The sequence below is a fragment of the Rattus norvegicus genome, chromosome 2 (assembly GCF_036323735.1).
Source record: "Rattus norvegicus strain BN/NHsdMcwi chromosome 2, GRCr8, whole genome shotgun sequence".
Lineage (NCBI taxonomy): Eukaryota > Metazoa > Chordata > Mammalia > Rodentia > Muridae > Rattus > Rattus norvegicus.
The window spans coordinates 141,235,497-141,257,599 of record NC_086020.1 but is presented as its reverse complement, the minus strand read 5'-3'; the positions used below and the strand labels follow the sequence as shown (position 1 = coordinate 141,257,599).

At 44.5% G+C, this 22,103-nt stretch overlaps 1 protein-coding gene across 4 annotated transcripts; it reads left to right on the top strand.

The window, feature by feature from the left end:
- Positions 1 to 930: 930 nt before the first annotated feature.
- Positions 931 to 20,546, top strand: Sertm1 (serine-rich and transmembrane domain containing 1). 4 transcript variants are annotated; one of them, XM_006232370.4, is made up of 5 exons: positions 931 to 1,144; positions 1,638 to 1,803; positions 10,239 to 10,363; positions 12,819 to 12,985; positions 17,795 to 20,546. In XM_006232370.4, the coding sequence occupies exon 5, from the start codon at positions 18,009 to 18,011 to the stop codon at positions 18,330 to 18,332; it is 324 nt and encodes a 107-aa protein (XP_006232432.1). In that variant the 5' UTR covers positions 931 to 1,144; positions 1,638 to 1,803; positions 10,239 to 10,363; positions 12,819 to 12,985; positions 17,795 to 18,008; the 3' UTR covers positions 18,333 to 20,546. The 4 variants fall into 4 exon arrangements, with proteins under 4 accessions (XP_006232432.1, XP_006232431.1, NP_001103050.1 ...); XM_006232369.4 differs by lacking the exon at positions 10,239 to 10,363; XM_017591119.3 differs by lacking the exons at positions 931 to 1,144; positions 10,239 to 10,363 and adding an exon at positions 1,152 to 1,517.
- The last annotated feature ends 1,557 nt before the right edge of the window (positions 20,547 to 22,103 follow it).

The window sequence follows — 22,103 nt, the reverse complement described above, 5'->3', positions numbered from 1 at the left end:
GGCACCCTGCCTGTCTTGGCCTGGAAAACCAATAAATGTGGACAGAAACCGTGTGACCCAGGAGCTAGGCACTGGTGAACACACAGCTGTCATGGAGATTTCGGCAGCCCGGTGCTCTGTTGATTTACTTTCGAGCCAAAAAATGGGGGGAGGGGTCTCTAGGTGAAAATCCACCAAAAAGTAATGAACACATCTAGGGCTTAGTGCTTCAGACCACATAGACCAGTGAGCCAACTGGGTCCTTGGATAAATAAAAAAGAACCAAAGGCATCAAAGAAGCCAAGCTTCTCATCTCCACTAAGCATCTAAAGAAGCCCAGGCACGGAAGGCTCCCGTTCCTTAATATGACTGTGATATCTATCCGTGAAGCCTTTTCTTATTATCTGTGTGACTGGCAGTCATAGAAACCATGGTCCTATTCATTCATTAGATGGTTTCTCAGAGGACTGAGAGGGCGTGAAGGAGAAAGGCTGAATGGGGGAGGGGGCTGAGGTGAAATTCGTCATAGAAGGCGATGTCCCTTGCAGCTCGCCCTTTCGGAGTGTGGGCTGAGCAGGACTCATAAAGACCTAAGAAGGGAAACTTTGACAGGAAGGGAATGTTTTCCCCTGAGCCAAGAAAAAAAAAAGAAAGAAAGAAAGAAAGAAAGAAAGAAAGAAAGAAAGAAAGAAAGAAAGGAAGGAAGGAAGGAAGGAAGGAAGGAAGGAAGAAAAGAAGGAAGGAAGGAAGGAAGAAAACGAAAACCTGAGGTCCACCAGAAATCCCCACAAAAGTTCACCGCACCACACCTGCCTTCCCCAGATGGGGCTCCCCGCGCAAACGCCTCCTCATCCTCCAACCAGGGTGTAAGCTCCACCCTCGTCAGAACGCGGTGCTGTCCTAGCTCCTGAGCGCTTAGGCTGCCAGGCGGCGGGGAGTGGGCCCAGCTCTCAGCCATTGGTCGCATGGCCCCAGAGGGCGGAGGGACAGCGCAGAGCCCGGCGCATCCTGCTGGGTGCCCACTCCCATTGCGCTCGCCTGCTCGTGTGCTCTGCTCGCGCTCCGCGCCCCCGCGCGGTGCATTCCCTAGGACCGCCGTGGGGCTCACGTCGTCAAGAAAGGGCCACCGCCCTACCCCAGCGCCGGAGTCCAGATCCGCACATCAGTGAGCACAAGAGTGGGGAACTAAAACGAACCGGTCACAGAGCAAAGGCAGTGGGCTGGTCTGTAGACCTGGCCGCCGGACGCCCCACCTAGGGCGCCAGTGGGGTCCCTTAGCTTCGGGATGCTTCATCCCGACTCTCCTGGGACTACTTGAGATTTGACTCCTTGCTGTGCAACGCCTCCCGAATCTTTCCTTTTCTTAGCTGGACGCATCCTTAAGGTCCTGAAGCAGGCCCAGCAGCCCAGCTCTCGGGGTCTCAGGAGACTGGGCCAGCTACAGCTGGATCCACCAGGGGCCCTGCAGGCAATGTCCTTGGCCCTGGGATGACCTGCCTGGTTCCCGAGCTCAGGGAGTCAGGAAAGTCTGCCCTCCGGTCAGCGCCGCTGCAAAGGATGATTCCTCTGCGGACAGTTTACACTTTGTAATACATTTCTGTTGCCTTTTATGTGGGTTTTGAGGTATGTGAGGTGTGAGAGCTTTTCTTTATTTCTAGGGTCGCTTGGTTCTTCCTGGGGAGTCGCCACACGCACATTGACGGCTGGGGTTTCTCTGTGCTGTAATCCCTTGCGTCTTCTTGCCTGGCTGCAAATTCGGATAAGTTCTTCCCGCTGAACTCTTGGGTTCCCCAGCGGAGCTTTCTTAGCTTCCCCCAAAACCGGGTAAGTAATGCACTCTCGACCCTTCGCTTTTCCAGGAGGCGAGACTGCCTGCAATCCTGAGCCTCCTAAGCAAGCGGGAGGTGCGCGCATTATGGGCAAATGTTTGAGTTCTCATTGAGATGGAAGAATAAGCCACGCTCCCTCCTGCGAACAGAGAGCCACGTTCATTCGCAGGGCTTCTTGTTAAAGACCAGGTTTGTAGACTGTGCCTGCCCGCTCGCTTTGCGAGGTCAGAGGTCTGGTGCCGCGTCCTCCCTCGGGTTTGGTGTCAGGGACTCCAGGGACTAGGTCTGTTTCTTAATGTCCTCTTAATGTTTTCTCTGCTGATGTGTTTTCCTGGGGAGAACGTTCATTCAGTTCAGCGGGTCTTGTCTCAAACTCGTATGCTTAGAGGAAGGTCAAAGCTATCCTGTCAGACATGGCTCCCAGTGCAGGCACCCAGAACAGGTGAATGGTCAGCTGCTGGCCCTGTCCTTAGGTCCACCCAGAAATCACTCCTAAGGATGTTTGTTTGGGGGCACTTTACAGTTTCTACTCCTCCGATTCATTTTTCAGACAACAGGAAAGAGGCAAGATTATTTACTGAGTCTTTTCCTAAAATATTTTCTTCTTTTGTACCATCCTACTGCCCAATACACTGTCCTTAAAACGGCATTAAAATCTCATTTGATTGTCTTAGTTGGCCAGCTAGACCATAAATAAGATCACTTTGGGATTTAGCCGACAGACGTATCTTCTATACTGGTCTGTAACTGAATGTGTTTCATTTTTGCTGGAGAGGCTTCTTATCCCAGCTACGTCACACACACACACACACACACACACACACACACACACACACACACACACACACACGACGTTATCAAGAACGAGTCGCGGTGCTTGTAGGGGACGTTGCCCTGTGATGGGATAACAACCTGAATACCTTGAAACGCTGGGCAAAGTGGAGGTGAAGAAAGGCCAGCCCACTCCATTAATATTCTGGGGCCTCTGAACTCCAGGAAGTGGGTAGAGTATTCCCTTTTGTGATTTGGATTAGAGGGGGTGCTTATGTCTCACCTTTATTCCCCTGGAAAAAGCAAAGTCCTCTGAAAAGCAGCTCAGAGCACATTCACGGCAGTCACTGAAGAAGTCTGGTGCAAGGTAAGAAGGACCCTACACTCCTTTGCCTTGGTCAGTTCGGCTTACCAGGTTTGACTCCATGTTTGTATGGCCCACGAGTGGATCTGATGTTAAGAGATAGCAACTGTGCTTTATCTTACTTATCCAGGCAGACAGAGGAAGGAAGAGGCGACTGGTCACCATGATTAATTGCGGGTGTGAGTGAGTCACTTAGTAAGCTTGGAGTTGTCATTCAATCTAAGAGTGAGACATGAACCCATCTCAAGTAAAATCCTCTCATCTGGCCTCTGTTCCCAGCAGCATCAGTTTGGAGTTCACTTGATAGTTCTAGACTCCCTCTCCTCCCTGCACTCAGATTTTAGCACTCCTATTTCATACAGTGGTTTTTACGCTTAACTCATTATCAGGAAGAAATGACCAGAGTATTATCACATTTCTATACTAATGTAAGGTGTCATGGACCAAATTTTGTTATCTTGTATCATTATTCATAGTGAAAGGTAAACAAAGTCTTTTGGTTAGTTCTAGCCTAGAAAATCCAACCCAGATGCCCAAGCTGTGAATGCCTGAATAGGCAGGACTCCTTCCAGACAATCTGTGCATGTGAAGGACCCACGGGCTTAGGTGAATGAAGTTCTGGGCACACAGAAATGGCTTTGCCCTTGATTTAAATTCAAGAAGTCTATCTGGGCATTCACTGGCCAGTCCAGATGCAGGATGGCATGACACAGAGTCTGTGACCCTGAGCCCTGATTCTGATCTGACCACAGGGTGTGGCATTCTGAGGCCAGCTGCCTCCTGATATCAGAATTCCTTCTTCAGGTGCTCCTAGGGATGTGACCATGCACTTTGAATCTGGTTTATCTTTTAACAGAGTTTGGCCATGAGAAGTGTGAGAGAGAAAGAGAGACTGATTCCTAGCAGCCAAGAAACCACATCCACATTAACTGCACCTCTGGTTTGAAATCATACAATGCAGCCCAAATCAGTCTGAGTATAGCAGAGCTCTGAATTCTAATCAGGAGTTGAACATGTCATTAACGGAGCCATGTTCTCAGCTGTTAAATGCCCATCTATTGTCTATGCTTAGACAGAAAGTCAGTTCAGGCTAAAGCATGTATTGTGGGGCTGGGTGTTTGACACTTACATTACTGTACACAGTAGTGAAAGCCTCCGATAAGTATCAGCTGATACTGATCACCGAAGGGCTCACATAAGAAGGTAACAGACTCATCTTAGCTCCCGATGGGAAACAAGAGAAGATACAGCTATAGTCACCAATTTTAAATCAGAAAGACAGGATGGTGCCCACAGAAGAACCCCAACTCTGCGACACTCACGTTGTGAGATACAAACTTTACAAGCGTACCCTTCCCTTTCTTCCTTAACTATCCTCCATAACTGGCCAGTCAAAGTCTCAAATGTCTTAGTCGCCCGTGAGAAGCAGGGTTAATTCTGAGGATGTATGTGCAGATCTTACTCTGTATCTCAAAACTTAATTTTATTGCTACAAACCAGTTCTTTATAAAACACAGGGAACCTTCATGCATATTCTGAGTACTTGCCATTCTGAGTAACTGTGATTTTTATCCAGGATCATTCATTCGCTCAGTAAATATTCTTCTGCTTGTAGAAATAGAATATAGGCTGTCTCTCCAGGAAGCTTCAAGTTTCTTTCTTATTTTATTCTCTCATTCATGCGACTGTCTAGCAAATACTCATCGGTCATGCGCAGGTAGGCTCTGTGATGGTCTGTGGATGGCAGGGAAGGTGAAACATTGGTCCTTTGTGACTCCTCCGAGTCACAGTCTGTCAAGGCACAGACACGTGTAGATAGATATAACTGGTGTACGGAAATGTATAAATGCGTATGGAGAGAATGCAGAACATAGCTTGAGAATGCAGAGCAGGGAGCCAGAAATTTGCATAGAGAAGGTAGGTGGGAACTATGAGATTAAACATAAGTACTGAAAGTTTAACTGGGAAGTTTAGGGCAGTTTAGTATGCCTGGGACATCATTCTTAGATGCAATGGGGGTGGGGAGTATATTGGGAAAGTGACCCATGACTAGATAGTAAGGAATATTTAGTGGAACAAATTGTATCATTTTAGATTTTTTTTTTTTTAGTCAAGATGGTGTTTAAAATTTGTGCACAAGAAAGCAACCTTTTCCAGACCCTGCAGGGTAGACACATAGGAACTTACACTGTGGCAGCACACACAAGACCCGCACAAGCTTCTGTCAGACAAAACCCTACCACAAAGGCGGGAAGTGGGCACAGAGTCTTACCCTAGCTAAAAGTATTTGCAGATGATAGCCTCTGGGAGAGGCAGATTTCTTCAGAGGAGTGGCACTGGGTGTAGCAACCATGCTCCAGGGCAGGCCTCACGGCTGGGAGCATTTAGCCAACACAAAAACAAACTCAATAGTTTTCTTTTTTTTAGTGGCATCTTTTTTATTTCATTTTTTTTTAAAGAGAAGGAACATGATGTATGAATTGTGAGGGTAGATCTGGGAGATGGGACAGAATACAATAAAAATATAAAAATATACTGTATGAGAGTCTCAAAGAGTGAATAAGATACAAAAATAAATGTGTGCGATTTTATGTACATACTGATAATAATTTATATTTTCCTGTATGCAATACATGATTAGTGACTGTTTATTGAATGAATATGAAACTATGTTGCTTTTCTGCACCAAAAAAAATAGCCTTAACCCTAATTTGTATGATGGGCTTTTTTTTTTTAACTTTAATCTACTAATATCATTACTGCCTGTCACTGCTCCCCCTAGAAACCATTCGTCCCTAGTAAAGATTTTTCTTGTGCTCTGGCAGCTCACCACATGATGGATTATATTTTTGGCTCTAACGGTAGATTATTATGCTAATTATTAACATACCAATTCTTAGTGAACATACTACACATACAATATATAGAACTGTTATTCAGGATTAGATTTCTTAGCAGTCATGTTCTTGGAGACCCATCGCACCATCTGAGGTCACAGTAGAGTGCGATGTTGTATCAGTCATCACATGTGGACTACATGACAATAGCAAAACTCACAGTGAGTGTTTATCCACTGTTAATGGTAAATGCCAATGTCATCAGCAAGGGTAAAGGCAGTCACTGTGGTAATTCAGGGATTCTTACGCAGCCACTCCCACAGGGAAAAGGGGTATGGCAGCTCTTACTCTGGTCACATGTTTCCTGTCATGACATGTGTCACCATTTCTACATTTCGTTTAGTCCTAAACAAGTGATATGGTGGTCACTCTATATACAGACAAGTGGGAAAACTACAGTAGACACAGAAGGAAGGGTGACTGGAGCCTTTCCTCACCCGTGGCCCGTATCAAAGGATCTCTCCCCTGCTCTCAGCCTCCTGAATGAACACACAGGGATGTAGACACTGATTCCATCCCTGCCTCTAAGTTCATGGGTGACTTGTAACACCTATTCATAAGAGGAAAGAGTTAATAATACTACCTTTAAGAATCATAAAGACAAAGAGACACGTGGAAACAGTCTCCCTCTCCCTGTACACACACTCTCTCTCTCTCTCTCTCTCTCTCTCTCTCTCTCTCTCTCTCCCTCTCTCTTTCTCTCTCTCCCCAAAAAACTAGTACATGTTTGTTGCTTACCAGCAAATTCTCCTAGCACCACCCGTGTGCTACTGCTGTCTTTCCCACTGGTTTGTCTAGCTCCCCTTTCTCCTAGAGACATCCAGGGTTTCCCTCTCCTTTCCCATCATGCTCTGCAGTCTGCCCTTCTATACATCCCCTACTTCTTTCCTCTACTTCTCAGCATTCTTCTGCGTGGTGTATCCCTGCAGGTCAGCCCACAGCATTGAAATAAGAAAGAACAAAGAGCAGGTAATTATGGCTACATGTGTCTCTGGTCAAGACCATTTCTTACTGTGGATAAGGCAATCAGCCTGTAGAAGAGATTACTCTTTATTTCCTCTCCCAAACCAGATTTGTTTATATTTTGGAAGAATATATAACTATTTTTTGCAGGTCACCTATATAGCAGTCTGTTAGTTTTCAATTTTGCCTTCTTAGATGTCGAAGTTGAAGTACATGCTTGGGGAACTGAGCCAACACTTGTGTTTTTTATTTCCATATTGCATTTGGCAGAGTCTGGACCTGGGTTATTATCTAAAATGACAACAAGCTGGTGGGGGTTTGAGTTCCTCCCACACTCTATAGATAGCCTGATGTATCATTTTGCTCAGAATTACAAGGGATATGTTGATATTTTATTTGTAAGCCAGATTTCTGAGGTCACAAGAGAAAGACAGACACACAGACATACAGACACACAGACACAGACACAGACACAGACACAGAGAAGCTAACACAGAGACACACATGAGAGAACACAGGCAAGTTCTGCACACAGGCAAGTTCTACTACTCTGTGCTCACACAAAGGATGAGCAGGGCCTCAGAAGTCCCATGTAGAACACACTTCCCTAGTGAAGAACTAGCATCCTCTATTCTCTGTCTTTCTGGTCTATGCAGAGATTCAGGCAAAAGAATATCTATCTCATTGTAGGTATGATGACATTCGTCATTTACATCTCAAATCCAACTTGCCTACATCACTTCCGAGTACCTTTCTGCACCTTTGTATGATCAGCGGTAACTGGGAAGCACACTTCTCAAATCAATGCTCCCAAGTATTTACAGCTTTATCTGGAGTTGACTAGATTCAGTTTATTAATCATTTACTAGTCCCTGGTTTCAACGAATTCTGACCCTGGACTGCAGAAGACATTGTAGGGTGATGTTTGTTCTCCTACCGCACTGGAGAACTCGCCCAAACCTGGATGATCCAAGAGATGGTTACTGGTTAGGGTTTGTGAGAAGCCTGAGTGTTTTGATTTGTCAAACTTGCTGTTTTGCAGACTGTGTGTTTTCTTTCACTGCCTGGGTAACAGCTCTATTTCTGTCTAGTTTACTACTGTTATTTCCGAGGTCGCTGAACCTGGACCTTAGTAGCCATTGTGGGTTTTCCGAAAGCTTCTTGGAGTCCACCTGCTGTGTAGGACTAGCATGTTTTCATAGCGCTGCTTTTGCCTGGGTATTTAAGCTCTAGGACCTTAAACACTGTAGCTGCCTCTGAAGACAACAGATAACAGGGTTGTACCTGGAATCTGCTCCAGAGGGCCCATGGGACATTCAATTCAGTGGATGGTAATGGCGGTGAATTCATGAGTAAGGCTCACCTGTTTCTGGTTCCCAGACAGGATCCTCTGTACCGAGGACCCCCCTGCAGTAGCTCACTGCAAGCACCTGTGCAGTAGGGATATTGTGAGCTCATGGTAGCAGCAGAGAACTTCTGATGCTCAGCGAAACACCCCGTCCCCATCTTCGTGTGTCTTTTGAAGCTTCTCACATTTGGGCTGAATTTCAGCTCATGTTTTCTCAAAATCTTTCAGAAAATCATGAAAACTTACAAGAGTCCTGACAGAAAACACCCATAGGTCAGATTAGAGAAGCTAGTGTTTTTAAGGCATTGTCACATTTGATCTATCATATGTCTGTGCATGAGAATATGCATTCCCTTATGTGTTATTTGAAGATTACCTGACAGTATGGCTAGCTGTTTCAACGTAGTAGTTCCTAAGAATGCTTTCTGACATTACATTTGGAAAGTTACATCTAACATGTAGTTTTTATTCGAATTCCTCAGTTTGAGTCATCTTATATGTTTCGTTCAGGCTGGCCTTGAACCCATAATTCTCCTGCCCAACTCTACAGAGTGTGGGGATTACAGATATGTTCTACTATCTTGGATCTTTAATGTCCTTTATAATAATGCTTTTGTAAAACTTTATCTAAAATCCATCAAGAACTCTGCATTGCATTAAGGGTAATAAATGTTGAGATCTGGGTCTTTTTTTTTTTTTTGCTCAGTATTCAGATAGAATAAATCATGTCATATGACCAAAACTGAATGCTTCCAGAAACTTAGCTGGTGCAAGCTGGCAATTACTAAGCATTATCTTTCTTAAATGCCCATTTTTTTCCACAAAAAGCTTCATCACACTTTGAGTGTCAGCCATAGAGGACTGGAAGAACAAGGGAATCCATTTGGCAAAAATGATCTGTATGTGTTACACAAAATACTTGGCTAATATCCAGATAACATGTGCAATTTATACAATATATAATCAACTAAGTTCTACTTGTAGCTGCATTGCAAAAGACGATGGTTCATTAATTCAAGTAAATGTTGGGTCTAAGTTTTAAGTACATCAAGTTCAAGACTCGGTGAGCTTGGATCCCTGTTGAGAAATGCAAGACACATAACATTTTACACCCTAGTGGTGCTTTAATACTTTGTCTGAGGCTTCACTTTAAGCAAATGCAGAAATGTATCTGTAAAGCTATGGAATTGAAAAGTGGCCTGGTAAACTATTTTGTTAATGCTAAAGCTCTCTGTAGAGAAGCGACATTGTCACCTGTCTCCATTTGTGCTTATGCTGTAATTGGATGGATCCATTATGGCTTTTAGTCTGAAGGGCATTGTTATAAGCAAAACTAGAGAACTCGATATATTTGATAATTTGCATCCCTTCTCTGTGCCTCAATTATCAAGATATTTTAAGTGGACATAAATTTAGAATCTTGGTTAGAAGGTTAGAATGAACTGTTCCATAGCCATACATTCTGTATACTGGAAACACACACATACACACCCAAATAGCAATAACAAACATTTATAGGACCATATGCAAACAGAAATGTATTCATTAAATATCTTACCTGGGATGTACATGAGAAACATAGGGGAATGGGATCAAGATCACAAAAAGCTATGGACTAAAGGGGGTGACTGGGGTGTGTGTGTGTGTGTGTGTGTGTGTGTGTGTGTGTGTGTGTGTGTGTGTGAAGAGTGTGCCCATCTGTAAGGAGAGAGTTAATCACAGAGACTAGGAAGGAACGGTGGCATGGGCAGAGAGTGAGCCATGACTACTCTGTGCTCTCACTCTCAGCATCCTGCACTGCCCCCTTCTAAGGAATCTGCACAGATTTAGAGCGCACTCAATCAGCAACTGTAGAAACACTGATTCTCCAAGCTCTTCCCTCTTCCCCTAGAGCAGTCTAGGCTCTGAGGTTGAAGGATATCTAACATTGGTATGTAAAGAATTTTAAAAGTATTTCAATCACAGAGATGTATGACAATTGCAAACTTGATGAGAACTTTTTTTTTCTAGCTATAACATTGCATAGGGAAATGTTTGAAGCATACCTTCAAAGGAAAAACATATGTTGAGTAGAAATTATCTTACAGTTGTGATAAACTGCACAAGAATGGCCGAGTAGGGGAGGTGATGTCCAGGCCTAAGCCCTTACCGAGGAGCTACTGGCAGAGGATAGCTGTTGAGAGAGGAACAGTCCTTGGAAGATGTGGCACTGGTAGGTTTCCCATGATGCAGTGGGTGGCCTTACACTCACACGCTAATTAATTGGATTTAGTGGGTTATCAAAAGAAAAAAGAAGCCATAAAGTTGTCAAGGGACATGTTGGTGGGGGTGGGGGTGGGGGAGGGGGAGCTGGGGAAGGACAGAAGTGGAAGTGATAATATTTTAGTGTGTGTGTATGTGTGTGTGTGTGTGTATGTGTGTGTGTGTGTGTATGTGTGTGTGTGTGTGTGTGTGAAGTTCCCAAGGAATAAAAAATAACTATAAAATAATTTTTACTGAGGAGGTAAAATGGGACACACACTGAGAAAGGACAGAACCTCATTCCACTCCTACCCTCACGTGGCTTAATGTGAATTCCTAAAAACACATTCAGGTTTTATAAAGTCATGCAAGGCTCTTCTGTGTACTAATACTATGGTTTAAACAGTCCTAAAACTATGAGGATAAATTTTTTCTGAACACAGCTCTAAAAACTGAAAATGATCAGAGGTGGGTATAAAGAAATAAAGGAAGAGAAATGCCTCCTTAAAACTGTGGAAACGTCTTGAAAGGTGACGTTGGCTTTGCAGTCCTTCTCCCCAGGTTTGTTACAGCTTTGCCTGTGATCAAGTCATTACCTCCCCTTTAGCTCTTTCTGCAAATGCTCCCTTTAGCTGTGACCTTTCTTCCCACTCCCCGAAGCGACTTCCATCACTCTGCTGTTCCTAACTAGCTCATGTTCAATTTGACCTTGAAGTTGCTGCTTTTCTCATTTGATGTGGTCCAGGCACTGCATGGGAGGCAGGGCCCACTCACAAGTATGGGAATTTTTCTTCTTGATCTTTTCCCAAACACATGAAAGAATCATAAAAATGCTATGCCTGGGATAACCTTTGTGACGGGGGGGGTGCTATTTTTTAAATCTAATCTAAGCAGTTGCTTATTTAAATTACCCATCTGTCTTATCGCAAGATTCTAGTATTTGGAAACAATTATTCTTGCCAAGGCAGTGATTTAGATATAAAATTGTTTCATGGAGTATAAATGCACTAAAAATTTATTATTGAGAATGTATAAGATAAACAATATTCCCTTTGTAGTGCTTTCATGGTTTTATAATATCTCTGATTCCATTCTGTTTGCATATCAAAAAGTATATTTTGATAATATATCTTAAATGAATAAGTAACTTCTAAAGTATTCAGGACAAAATCCATTGTCTAACAAAGCATTATTAATCTTACTAGTTTTCAAATGATATTCTTACTCTGTGTGTGTGTGTGTGTGTGTGTGTGTGTGTGTGTTTGCACTTGAGTCCAGCCTGAGAGGGCCAGAAATGTCAGACCCCCTGGAAATGGAGTTACAGACAGAGTCACATGACATGTGTGCTGGGAAACAAACTCACAGCAAGTGTTGTGCAGGCTCTTAACCACTGAGCCATCTCTCCAGACTCCACATTTATTTGCTTGTTCATTCATTCTCATTCATTCATTCATTCATTTCTGTAGAAATGTCTTGACCCCAAAACTACCTAAGAGATTTGGTTGAGGGGATGCACTGAACGTAGATTGGATCCAGAGTTACCTTAGGACTAATTTGAAAAATAAACCACTGACCCAAAGCTTTTCCTTTGACATTGCAAAAGTGCAATGGGAAGTTTTCTGATCATTCATCTGAAGTGAGAAAACAGAGGACCGTGCAGTTTAATTTTCCATTATACTCTATTCAGTAAAAACCATGAATTCCAGTGCACTGTGCAGAATTCCCAGTCCCTTCTCAAAGGGTGTCCCTCCAGGTCACTGCTTCCCAACCTCCCTATGCTACAATCCTTTAGTTCAGTTCCTCATGTTGTGGTGACTCTTAACCACACATTTTTGTTGCTATTTCATAACTGTAATTTTGCTACTATTATGAATATATCATATTGTAAATATTTTTGAAGACAGAGATTTGTCAAAGGCCTATAGGCCAAGAACCACTGATATAACTCAATGGCCAATAGTCCCTAGAAGCAGTCTATTTCCTTAGCTGGGTTTTGATTTTTATTGGTCAGATACAATGACTCATGATGAAAGTCCATGCGGAATTTTACACACATACTGTTCTGATAAGTAAGAATGCTTCTCAAATGGGAAAACACTCGGATCGCTGAGTCAGCTTTGAGTTAGCATAGCTCATTACAGCAAAGTAAACTTTACTTTGATGACTGCAAGCCTAGGTCTATGTTTGCCACTGAATGCAAATAAGGATTTTCATTTAAAGAGAGTGGTGGGGAGAATGATGGTCAGCACCCACCCCCTCCCCTAGTCTTGTAGGACCTAAAGGCCAAGGAAAAGAGAAAGCATTCAAGAGAAGGTAATTACAAAAGGGTGAAGGAATGGCTGGAAGGCGAGGTCTTATATAATACACCTTTTTTTCCCTAATAAGCTGAAGACAGCTTTACTCAGATGGAGAAAAATCTCTTCTAGATCTTGGTTGTTCCTAATGGCCTGCAGAGAAGGATAACTGATACATCACCTGAAGCCATCAAGTCTGTTACAGTATCAAACTTCACATCTGTGCCGGAGTATGCTGCTCACAGGAGAACCTTATCACACAGCTCTGAACTACTAATGCCTGGGAGGATCACTTTTTGGTATGGTACAGCAGGACTGGATGCTGATGAATGTTGACAGAACTTTGTCAATCATAGTAGCTAAGTAACGTTTTAAGGAATGAGCACAAGGATACAAAGTAGCTTGTCCCTGTTTTTTTACAACCTTAAATACCTCTTCTCCACAGAGAAAGTTGAGTGGCAGCCTGAGAGCCGGGTATTCCTGCACCACGCTGGTAGTTGACAGGCAGGCTGAACGTTATAAATTCCTGTGTTAGAATTCGATCTCTGCTCATGTACCTCCTTTTCTCTACAGAGCTCCCCATGTGTGGTGTGAGAGACCTCTGAGATGAGGGCTGGCCAGTTCTTTTCAGAAGGGATAGAGGGGATGAAGGCCCACACTACAGTTCCGTTCTTCCAAATCATCTCAATCCCGTGGGTATGGAGGTGTATGCCAGCTCTAGGGAGCTAAGACAGGGCAGCTTTCCATTCAAAGCCAACCCAGGCAGTATAGTGAGACTCTGTTTCAAAAGATAAAGAAGAAGGTCAATTTACAAAATTTATAACCACATCATGTGAATAAAAAGTATCCACTGTGTGAGAGGCTGGTCGTGGTGCCAAGTAAGTAAACAAATCTAGTCTTGTATACGCTGTCTTTCCTCCCCCAATACCACTGGGTTCATGGAGAGAGATCGCATGCCCCAACTTGCTCACGTTTTAGTAGCCTTTGGAATGTTTCCTCCCAGGACAAGGTTTTATTCCAAGAAACAAAGAAAGAATTGGTTGACCATGAACCATCTTATTTTCCCCTCTTCTTTTAAAAACTCTGTTGTCTGAGAATGATGTTGAAAAAAAATCAACATTGCATGAATCTAAGAATGACCTAAGTAGACTTGAGGTAAGAGGCTGTTGTTGTTGCCCCAAGACAGGTCATTTAAGATGAGGTCACTGAAGAGGAGACAGGAAGTGCCATCCCGAAACACGCTCCTGTGATTCCTTTTCCACAGTGACACCTGTCAGGACATTAAACAAGGATGAGTTCGGTTACTGCCAGCTTTATACACTCCTCTCTGGATAAAGCATTTGCTAGAGAGAAAGAGGATCCTTCAGTTCTTCAAAACTTCAATCGGGAAATGAGAACCGATGTAACTAAATTAAAAGCATCTCTAGCCATGAATATACCTGACTGTTTCAGGGTAGAATAGTGGATCAAATTTGAGGGGCTGTCATTTTACATTAAAAAGCAATCTGGAAATGATACTCTATTTGTAATATTAGGAAGACAGCTTTCAAAGCAGAAGAAGTTTCACTGTAAAACTGAGGAAAGGCATAGATTTTTTTTTTCTGCTTTTTTCCCACCATTATCCAAAAGCCCCATAGGAGATCAGGTGTTTTACCTGCAGCTTCTTAGTGTTCCCTCTAGGCCGTTCTATAGACACCTGAAGCTTCCAGGGAAGAAGGTGACCTTCAGGACAGTTCCCCTGAAAAGAGTGACCTTTGTCGTAAAAGCATCTCCAGACAGTTACCAGCCTTGCCACTGGCATCCTGGTACCATGGTAATGTCCTATGCTTCCAGCCACTGCATTAGAAAATGATACTAATTTCAGTGGCAGAAAAGGGCAGCTTGAAGAAATCCAGCCAATTCTGGCTAAACCTTATGTCAGACCTGTGAGATTGTCAGAGACCATTAAGGCCTCCCATCCCCCCCACCCCCAGGGTGATTATGGGAGTGGAACCATCTTAACACAGGCCTACCTGGAGTGGGAGGAAGATGAGCCCTGTGGCACAAGTAGAAAACTGGTCCGTCGAGACTAGCTGTGAGTCCGGTATATTGGCACAGTCCCTTTATCCCAGCACTCATGAGGCTGAGGCAGAAGGATGGAAAGCTTGAGGCCAGTCTGAGACACACAAGACCCCGCCTTAAAACGAAACGACCACGAGCTGCTAGGAGCTAATTAGCCAAGTCTTGTCATTTGTCTGTTTCCATCCACTATTGAGGAAAACTAGAATACAGTTCGAGCATGGTTCTGGGTACTCCACTCTCACTGTGTAGCTACACCCTGAGTGAACCTCAGCGTCTTTGCAGCCCGGCTTTGCATCTGTAAAGTGGGTCATCCCTACCCCCACCTGTCCTGGAAAGTGTTTTGGGAAATACGGGGTGCCCAGTCATTACCTTCTTTGCTCAATCCAGAAGAGGCAGTCTAGGCTTTCCTACCAGGACAAAAGAACAAAAACAAAAACAAAACAAACAAATGAAGAGTAGATGCTGAGAGCTGGGGTCAGAGGCCTGAAGCTAGGACAGACCTTCTACCTACAGCTCTCACCCTTGTCAAATCAGCTAGCAGCTATGCATGTCCTGTTTCCTCAGCTACACTTTGCCTGCACCCAGACATCTGGTACTTTTCTGGTGTACTCTTTTGGGCTTCTACCCTAGTTTTCTATTCTTGTATCATGCCGCCTCTGAGGCCCCTCCCCATACTCCCCAGAAATGAACAGCTGGATCATGTAAGAGTTGTCGAAAGGCTGAGGGTTTCCAGCATCAGTGTGACACATCTGCACCCTTCTGCAGTTCCTTTTACTGTTTTTATTTGTTTAATGATTATTAGGAGACTGAAAAGGCCTAATAGTATTAAAATCACCAGGCAAAATAGACTGAGAGGTGGACATCTATTCATTTTCAGAACTAATAAAACATAGTCTCTACGCCCTGTGAGGCGCTCACCAAGACTCATTCCTCTATGTAAAACCTGGCAGGGGTAGCCCTCTGTGAGGTGCCTCCCTTCAAGGGGTCATCAGTCCTGGCCACAGAAGCAAGTGGGGCCACTCAAAGCTCTAGACACTTGATTAGATTTGGAGAGGAGAAGAAAGGGAAGTTTTCAGATAAAACGTTGGGCAGTGTTTAGAAGGGAAAGCCAGGGGCAGGGTGGATGTCACTCTGAGATGTAGAAACTTATAGAAAAATGGTTTCATTCCAGAAACAGCTAGGAAGAAACTCTTTAATGGATCTGAAGAAAGTTCTGGAATTTTCTACCTGGAGGGACGTTCTTTCTTAAGGCTATCTCTGTCTCTCACAAAGTGAAGAACTTTCTTTGCACCAGAGTAACAGGAAAGCACTCTAATTCCATACTTCTTAAAACACACACACACACACACACACACACACACACACACACACACACACCCCATCACCATCATCACCAACACCAATACCATCATCAACAGGCCCACTGAATATTTCTCTTATGTACATGTATTTAGGGCCGAATGTTTGGAACTGAGGCTCAGGGTGCTCAACCATGGAGAAGACTCATTTCGCTCTGTCTCAGCAGCCGTGGATCACCTGTATCTCTTCATCTTGGGTTGTGTCCTTATGAGACTTCCCCGCCCGTGTTAGCAAGTCAGTTGGCGTTGTCATTGTGTAACTTTCCTGTTCGTTGAACTTCCCTGTGCCATTTCCCCGCTGTGTACAGAAGACGGCACTTCAGCAGACTCCCTTGTCCTCTGCCTCTCCACACAATCTTTCTGCTCTGCTTCCGCCATTATCCCCGGACCTTCAGTTCAGGGGTTTCGATGTAGAAGTGGCAACCATAGCTATGCACCCCAGGGCCGCTTATTCTCTGAATTTTGAGCAGTTTGTGAATCTCTGTGGTAGCCTCCAACAGGGATATTCCCGAGGAAGTGCTGTGCCTCTGTGCTTACACTCTAAGGAAGCTACCATGCTCCTTGGCTACCTTCTATACTAATTCCCTTTAGGGATTTGTCTTAGTCAGGGTTTCTATTCCTGCACAAACTTCACGACCAAGAAGCAAGTTGGGAGGAAAGGGTTTATTCAGCTTACACTTTCATGTTGCTGTTCATCACCAAAGGAAGTCAGGACTGGAAATCAAGCAGGCCAGGAAGCAGGAGCTGATGCAGAGGCCATGGAGGGATGCTACTTACTGGCTTACTCTCAATGGCTTGCTTACCTTGCTCTATTATAGAACCCAGAACCACCAGCCCAGGACGGCACCACCCACAATGGGCTGGGTCCTCCCACCTTGATCACTAATTGAGAAAAATGCCTTATAGCTGGGTCTCATGGAGGCATTTCCTCAAGAGAGGCTCCTTTCTCTGTGATACTCCAGCTTGTGTCAACTTGACACACAAAACCAGCCAGAACAGGATTCCAGTCCCTTTCAGAGTTTCAATCAACTGATAGGAATGTAACCACCATGATACTGAAAATTCCTTTTTTTTTCCTGAAAGTTAGAGTTCAGGTGGATATGTCAGGTGGATGGTGAACAATCTGAATCTCAGACTGGAGTCTTTTGCCAGCAAACCCTGTACCTTCTCCATCATTGGAAGGAATCCAACCCTTTCTAAACTTCCTACTCAATGTAAAAGTGTGTAAATTACCCTTAGTAAAGAAACACATAATAACGGCCCTGATTGCATGCTAATGAAATTTTATCAAAGTCAAACACTAGACAAAAAGCACACATTAGGTCCTCTGTTGGTCAGGTGTGGGGTTGATTTTTGTGGAGGAGGGGCTTCTGGATCTGAACTCTGGGTTTCAACTCAGAGCATCCACTTGAAGTTTCCACTGGAATCACAATGGGACACAACAGATGTATATTTTCTTTTTACTTTCTCTTTAGTTCCTTGGAGAAGCCTGACACCTACGATACTGTGAAGGGAAAATCGAAGCTCGTTTTTATATCTCATTTATAATAAAGGGACATAAATAGTGTTTGTTTCTCTGGGAATTGTCTCATTCTTTTCCTTCCCTGAAAGAAAAACTAAAAATGAGATTACAGATGTGTTATTTCCCTGCTAGTGTACTGAGCTGTGCATGTGTTGTCGTTTCTGCAGTCTCTGTGGACAAGTGATCCCTGCTGTTGCTGCCTTTGTTTAAAAACCAAGACAGTTTGTTGTGCTGACATTCCCGCCTGTGATTTCTGCTGCTGCTGTCATGAACGTGCAAGGCCAGTTTCCTCGCTCTTAAGCCCTGTGTGAAACGCAGACGCGGACGCGGAAGCGGACGGACTTTTGAGCGCGCCTGCCCACGCCTTCCCTCTTCGTAGAGATGTCGGAGGCTGACCCCTCATCTGGATTTGCAGGAAGTGTGGAGAATGGAACTTTCCTGGAGCTGTTTCCCACATCGCTGTCCACATCGGTGGACTCGTCCTCGGGCCACCTGTCCAACGTCTACATCTATGTCTCCATATTCCTCAGCCTCCTGGCTTTTCTGCTTCTGCTGCTGATCATCGCTCTCCAGAGGCTGAAGAACATCATCTCCTCCAGCTCCTCCTACCCGGAGTATCCAAGTGACGCTGGGAGTTCTTTCACCAACTTAGAAGTGTGTAGTATCTCCTCTCAGAGGTCAACGTTTTCAAACCTCTCATCCTGAAGGAAATGGAAGGATATTCCAAACGAGAATGGTTTCTCTGTACTGAAGGTATTGCTTCACGAAAGAAATGGCCATTTGGGCAGATCTGTTTTCCTCCTTCATTTTTTAAATTTCTTTTCTGCTCCGGATGTGCTTCATTTGTGAAAAGAGGAGGAAACGCTGGTGGAAATGCAGGTAAACTTTGAGGCATGGGATTCCGCACAAAATTCTTGGCCCATCTGGAGCCTGCTCAGCACTGTGTTGGACACCACAGATGCAACTGAGAGGACTGCAGGGGATGCTGGGAAGAGACACTTCCGCTCTGACTCTCTCTTACAAGAACCTGGGACTAACTGAGCAGGCGCAAACTGGAAACCCAAGTCGAGACTATTTAGAAGATATTTTCTGTATTTAAAAGATAAAACAGAGACAGGAGAGGGAGGGAGGGAGAGAGAAAGAGAGACCTTATATTTAACATACAACATTTCCAAAAGGAGGTTAAAATAAGCTGAATGTTTTTTATTTAATCTCACCTTAGCAAATGTCACACATGATGAGCAGAAGTCCCTTGGGAATGTTCTAGGGGCTTGGAAAGCTGCAGTGGCACAAGGAAAAGTGTGTGGTAAAGCAGTTTGCACTTCTTTCTGCTTCTGGGTTTCCTCCCGGCTCGTGCAGCAGTCAGAACGCTCTCTGGTGATGGAATCCTTTGTGATGCCTGCTGTTGCTATTACTAAGGGAAGCCCAGAAGAGGCACAATTCATTTTAATTTCCTCGTTATTGTTTCCGTCCAGCAGGAATTAAATATAAAGACATATGTGTATTCAGTTGCGTTTTATACAGGAATATTCTTAGCACTTGTGTGCGCCTTCCCTGAGTTTGTCTTCAAAGCTTTACTGCAGAAGGACATGGTGTCTGAGGGGTCAGGTGTTTTGCTCACCTGACTCTGCAAACCTTAGCGACCTACCACTAATAGTTGTGTCAGACTCTGTGAACTCGACCTGTCTCTGATGATTTGTTTATGTTGACATAATACTCTAGGTCTTTAAGTGTTGTGTTAAGGCTAAAAGCCGCGGACATTGCAATGGGATATCTGCAGGTACTTCAGTGCTGCTGGGAGCTGCTTGACCGAGGCCAACCACGGGTGTCATGTGAGATGAGGCACAGTTGTGAGCACAAGAAAAGGCTGTGCAGGGAATTGATCAGAGCCAACAGCAGCTTGTATGGATAAGAATTTAAAATCAGTTTTTAAAATAAATGGTCCACAGACTGAGAGCACTGAGCTGAGTAACCTTTGAGTGCCAACATACAAGTCTTTCTTAGGTAAACTAGTTATTCCCTGCTCGCAACATTTAATAATCTCAAACACTGGAGCTCCAACACACCCTGTGGATGGGTTGTGCAGTCAGGACTCCCTGGGGACTGGAATGGTTGGAAGTGTTAAACATTTTACAGGCCCTGCCTGACATCCTAGATATGCTGAGGGCTGAGAACTGGTGAGGAAGGAAGTGGCCGCTTCCTTCTTTTTCCTCCACAATCAATTTGGGACACACTTACTTATATATCAAAAGTATCTACAGACCCCATCAGACAAGTGCTGCCCTACAATGTGTAGTGAAAATCTTGTGTCTGCTGTCATGTAAAGTGTGGCACTACAGAGTCAAATCTTGAACCAGAGAAGTTCTGTAGTTTGGGTGGTTATTGCCGTTCTCTGAGTATCTGTGGGCACAAGCATTTGTGTAAATATGTACATGCAGTGTGTGCACAGATACATGAATGTGTGCACATGTTTCCGGGAAAAAGTTGTGGGACAGCTATCAGGAATTCAGAAGCATCTGCAAGGTCACCTCTGTTCTTCTGATTATTTTGGTTCTGAGGTTATTTGGGTAAAGAGATTTTAACAAATAAAAGGACAAACATCCCAAATGACAGGCCAACCTGATTGGGTCCTGCCCTGCGGGGGTAACTTCATAATCTTTTCTCCTGGAATAGACTCAAAGACTTTAGACAGCAAAACTACCTAAGTCAAATATCTTGCCTCTCTGCAGGTGGGCCCCCCTGGCTAGCCACGTGATTCTTGCACCTTGAGATAAATGGAATAATTAGTCGTAGGACTCAAAGATGGGAAACAGGCAACACCACTAAGCACTGTACAACTTGAGGGGAATCTGTCTTGTGGAAAGCGTTCAGTGAGACTGGAATACAGGTATTTGAATAAAGAAGTGGAGTCTGTTGAAAGCCTGGTTTCTTGTTTTGTTCAGCAACATAGTCTTCTAGAGAAGACACTTTGCCTAAGAGTTCTAAGTATATCTATAGAATCTACAGCTACACAATATCCATATATTAAATGTCTATGGGAGTTGGAGAAATGGCTCAGTGGATAAGAGAACTCACTGATTTTCCAGATGACCAGAATTCAAGTCCCAGCACCCGTGTTGTGTGGATCACAACCCAGATCCAGGGGATTTAACTCCATCTTTTGGCCCCCTCAGACACCCACAAACACATGGCAAACACATCCATATACATGTATGTTCTATGCGGTGTATCTGTGGAATGTGCAGACATGCTTATATGCATAACATCCCTGAACTAAAGAAGGATCAACAATGTGTAACCAGATGCCATCCTCTTTGTGACTGCAGGGACCACTCCCTGTTGGCAGTGATTGAGGTTCAGATTGCCTAATGAGAAGAATCACATCACAAGGGTGCTTAGAAATATCACAACTTCCTACCAAATCAAGCATCTGAAACTCCCAGGGGGCTCCAGGTGCTAAGGAGGAGGAGGGAGAAGACGGAGAGGAAAAGGAGGTGGAGAAGGAAGAGAAAGAAGAAGAGACAGAGGAGGAGGAAGAAGAGGAGGAGGAGGAGGAGGAAGAGGAGGAGGAGGAAGAGGAGGAGGAAGGAGAGGAGGAGGAGGAGGAAGAGGAGGAGGAGGAGGAAGAGGAGGAGGGAGAGGAGGAGGAGGAGGAAGAGGAGGAGGAGGAAGAGGAGGAGGAGGAAGAGGAGGAGGAGGAAGAGGAGGAGAGGGAAGCCAGGAAGCTGCCTTCTCCAGACCTAGGAGTAAGACAGTAAACATGGCTCATGTATACTTGAGAAGAGAACTTTCCTCTACCAACTTGACTGCAGCATCTCCAGTCTGAGCGTTGATCCACCTGCCACTCGCTCGGACCCACAGCAACCCCCTCTCTGCTGGAGTATGGACTCCAGGCCACATGGGGAAATGCTGCTATCATGATGGTTTGTAAGAAAAGACAGGTGAGAGCAGTCTACCTCTCACTGTATCCCTTTGCCCCTACAATTCTGCTTTCACGAGGCAAAGCTTGTGCAGCAGACTAAAGGATTGAAGGGGGGATGTACATTGTCTACTAAGACACCCACAGACCAGGCAGTCACCCCTTCAAAGTCAAAGACAAACGCCGGCTTCTGTTGATGTCCTTGCCTTGCCATCAGCCTCCCAGCTGCCTCCAATGCCAGGTCTCACCTTCCTGTTCTCCGTTACAAGGTCTGCTGGGGTCCAGCTCTGTCAGTCCGATGCACAGCACCTCAGTCTTTAGATGGCCTGAATATCGAAGGCAGATTAAGACACCATCTCTCCTGAGAGACACAGCCAGAATACAGCAAATACATAGGCGAATGCCATCATAAAACCACTGAACTGAGAACGGGACCCCCATTGAAGGAATCAGAGAAAGGACTGGAAGAGCTTGAAGGGGCTTGAGACCCCTTATGAACAACAATGCCAACCAACCAGAGCTTCCAGGGACTAAGCCACTACCTAAAGACTATACAT

Excerpts from the sequence above, each read along its gene's own strand:
- Sertm1 (XM_006232369.4), top strand. The coding sequence starts at position 18,009 with ATGTCGGAGGCTGACCCCTCATCTGGATTTGCAGGAAGTGTGGAGAAT.